We start from the raw sequence: 4155 nt of genomic DNA, 5'->3' as shown, positions 1-4155 counted from the left end.
CATCCAGACATGTTCGAGATACCCTAGGGGAAGTGGACAAAGTCTGTCTTGACACAAATCTCATGATGCGAAGTGTTGTCTAACATTTCTTATACATTTTTTTTCTAATGGGACTGACTTGCGGTTACTTTTCGCTGTGGGACAATTTCACTTGGTATTGTTTTTAATTTTTCTTGAACAAACCACATTTTTTCAATAGCACATCTCAAAAAACATATAATTATAAACTGAATAATGATGCTAACTCAAAATTGATAAAAATGCAGATGGGACGGACTTGCGATTACCGGCAGTATAGAGATCGAAAATTGATATGCGACGCCATTTTGAAATCCAAGATGGCGGCTTCCAGTTTAAGAAAAAGTGGGAAATGCTGTCAAATACTTATCAATAAAGGCATTTTTGGAATTGGGATGATGTCTAGAGGATAAAAATCGATATCCGACGCCATTTTGAAACCGAAGATGGCGGCTTCCGATTTACGAAAAGTGGTAAAACAGTCAAATACAAATCAATATTGGTATTTTCGTAATCAGTATGAAGTCTACAGATCGAAAATTGATATGCGACGTCATTTCTAAATCCAAGATGGCGGCATCCGATTTCAGAACAAGTGGGAAATATTGTCAAATACTTATCAATATAGGTATTTTTGGAATCGGGCTGGTGTCTAGAGGCAGGAAATCGATATCTGACGCCATTTTGAAATCCAGTATGGTGGCTTCCTATTTCAGAAAAATGGGAAATGCTGATGCCGTCCCATCATTATAGGTATTTTTGGAATCAGAGTGACGTCTGAAGATTGGAAATCAATATCCAACGCCATTTTGAAATCCATGGCTTCCGGTTTGAAAAAAAGTTGTAAATTCTCTCAAATACCCATATAACCGGTTTTTTTTAGAATCAGGGTAACGTCTAGAAGACGGTAATCCATATCAGACGCCATTTTGTGATCCAAGACGGCGGCATCCGATTTGTGGAAAAGTGTCAAATAGTCACTTAGTGTTTATTTTCAGAATGGGGATGAGACGTAGATACCGAAAATTGATGTCACGCCGTCTTTAAATCCAAGATGGCGACTTTGGTTCAGAAAAACTGTTAAATACTGTCAAATACCGATCAATGTGGGTTTTCTGAATCGGACTGACATCTAGAAGCCAGATTTCGATGTCCAACGCCATCTTGAAATTCAAGATGGTGGCTTCCGATTTCAGAAGAGGTGTCAAAAAGCCTACAAATGGCATCGAATATCGATTTTCAGCATTTACGCGTCGTCCCCGTTCCAAAAATACTCATATCACAAACAAACAGACATAGCACTCACAAGTTGTTTATCGAATAAGCATTTAACGGACAATTTATAAGTATCGTAGTTGGTAGCCCAAGCAACAATTTTTGTTTTATCGAACTTTTATAGCAGTTGATAAAGCCAAATTATAAAACTTTTACTGACGACCACATTGTTTTAACAACCTCCTGATGACCGCTATACAGCCATCTCATGGCCAATTGGCCCAGTTGTAATGCAACCATTAAAACTTGATATGCGAACCAGCTTAGGAGCATCGGTTTTATATCAGTTATATTATATACTTCACGTGATTGTAGAAAAGGTATGCTTTTTCCTGGCCAGAAAGTCAATCCAACCTCTTGAAGTCTACTATAAAGCTATGTTACAACTGCATAAATAGCTCCTGAAAAAGTTGATAAAACTTCATATGCAAAACATTTTGATGACTTTGATGGTTTTAATTTGGATTTATTTGGTTGATGGGTTGCATTGATTATAATTTTATTATGGTTTTATTCTTTTGATGTTCGATATATGAAATCATAATTAATGTCAATGTGTAAAACAATATATTCTAGCATATTGAAAATAAGACGGTTTAATTACCATTTTTAATCCACTTGAATACGTTTGAGATCATGCCGTTTATTATTTATGGTGAATATTATACTAAATAGTAGCATAAATTCACTGCGCCTCATATATATTAAAATATAGGAATATTTTTATTTCGATTACATTAGCACCGTATTTTGAAAAATCATTAAAATATATTCAATTTAAGAAAAAAAAAATGTTTCTGCCGTTGAACAATGACCAGACACATATTGTTGCATTATAAATAGTTGTATGACTGTGTTTTTTCCTATCCATCCAGGGAATGCTTCGTCATATTATGTAAAATTTTCTCCTACGGCGACATTTTTTTACTATATAACTTGTCGCTCCGCTGAAATGCCTCAATATGACACACTCTCCTAGGATAGAATTTTAAAGCATAACATAAAGCTAACTGTTATATCTTAGCATTTCCTAGTCTGTCTTGAGAGCGTTAAGTTTTATGTTGGTTGTATGGATTGCTTGCTGGTTATATTACGTATAGAATCAAAACAAAACAAACACATTAATTGACTTCCACTGCCGCTACCTAAGAGGAAGAGGAGACAAATGGCTTTTTTTTGTCTGTGACGGTTTCTTCTTCTCTCGCGGAAAAGACCGTGCAAAAACTATTTAATTATGGGCGACGCAGTCGACTTTCAAAATACAAGAAAATAGATGCCCTGTTGTAAAAATTATCGCCCGACCAATCAGGCACTGGTTCGCGATTTACAAAAAAAATATGGTTCATAAAAGGCCCCCTATTGTCTCCTCTTCATCTTAGGCCGCTACCATTCTGCTTTAATCACAGCAACCATCGGTTTGATTGTAAGCAAAACAAAAGGGAAACCAGCTCTCAAATCAAGTAAGTTTTTCAAATTAATTTGTGCCATTATTATCTAACATTAATATTTGTAATTCACAGCATGCCCTTCAAGATTGTTCAAACATTCGAAGACGGTGAGCAGTGCCTCAGTGTTGTCCCTTCGGGCTGGGAGAAAGAGAATAAATTATGGTGGCCAAAGGCAACAAGTGCTGCTAAATTGCTGCGTGATGAACATTCGCGTCCCACGTCCAAATGGCAACGGATGGAGTGCACCAAGAAGCGAGAATACCGCACCAGGCTGGAGGCAGAAGCAGAACTTGAAAAGATGGAACCGCTTTCCGATACCGAGGCAGAAGAGAGGATTATGGTTCCTGCCAAAAAGACACGCAAAAACGGTGTCTCAAATTCGAGCGTAACAAAACATGTGCCGAAAAACTTCAACGACTTCCTCACGCCTGCTAATCCTAATGTCCCGCTTGAAATCCAAACGGATTACCTTCAACCAGTGCAAGACGAAGTTCAAGACTCTTCGGTAAGTTAAACTAAAATATGTGATTTATTCTCAATTTATCTAATCGTAAATTTCCTTTTAGGTTACTTTGCAGCTGTCCGATGGAGCCATGCAGAATTTTGTATACGTACCGCAAATTGAACAAGATCCTGGAGAAAATACAAGTGGAGGCAGAGTTTTGATTCAGTCGATCGACAACAACATCAGCTATCAGTCAGTATCATTGGAGGACGTTGTATCGAACCAAACATTGATTATTGGTAATCAGGCAAAAATAATCAACAGCCTCGCTCAATTGAAAGCCAGCATGGATTACATCAATGATAGGGTCCTGCAAATCGAATCAGGCTCTCTTGGAAACGCCACAGGAGTCCATTCAGATGTATTGTTGAAACCTATTGAATCACTGGAAATGCTGAATGAATTGGAGAAGAGTTTGAATGATGACACCGTCATGGTCAAATACGTCAAGACCATGAGCCACATTTGTGGTAAAACCGGAAAAGAGGATGGCCTTGACTGCTGTTATCGATTAATTGATCATTTTATGACTCGACAGTTTCTAACGACCTGTTCATTGACAGGGATCTCGAGAGACAATGCTGCTGCTGAAGAGTCAAATGGAGAGTCTGAGCCGCAGATTAAAGTTCCGTTTATGATGTACAAGAAAATTCGACAGCTGTTTTTGAAGCTGGTCCTGCAGGCAGATAACGACTTCACAGCTATCAAATGTGAAGAGTTTTTTAAACGGGTACTGAAAAACAGCAAGCAAAGATTGCTAGCTAAAACAGTATCCAAGCATAAGAATCGTCCGAAAAATTTAGTGTATAATGCCCGTCAACAGCAAGCTGAACAGAATCCTCAATAATAGGGTAAATACACCAGTTATGGTTATACGTTCCTATTAAGGGTTTGTTCCAGTTATAGCCT

At 37.8% G+C, this 4155-nt stretch overlaps 1 protein-coding gene across 1 annotated transcript; it reads left to right on the top strand.

Moving 5' to 3' along the window:
* Positions 1–2629: 2629 nt before the first annotated feature.
* On the top strand, positions 2630–4155 carry LOC135699330 (uncharacterized). Its single transcript, XM_065219579.1, has 2 exons — positions 2630–3246; positions 3308–4155. Exons 1-2 carry the CDS (start codon positions 2815–2817, stop codon positions 4091–4093), a joined length of 1218 nt encoding a protein of 405 aa, XP_065075651.1. The 5' UTR covers positions 2630–2814; the 3' UTR covers positions 4094–4155.

The sequence above is a fragment of the Ochlerotatus camptorhynchus genome, unplaced genomic scaffold (genome assembly GCF_037179485.1).
Source record: "Ochlerotatus camptorhynchus isolate MF236.1 unplaced genomic scaffold, CSIRO-AGI_Acam_v1.1 ptg000107l, whole genome shotgun sequence".
NCBI lineage: Eukaryota > Metazoa > Arthropoda > Insecta > Diptera > Culicidae > Ochlerotatus > Ochlerotatus camptorhynchus.
Note: the sequence above shows the minus strand (reverse complement) of the source record. Positions and strands in the feature narration are given on the sequence as shown.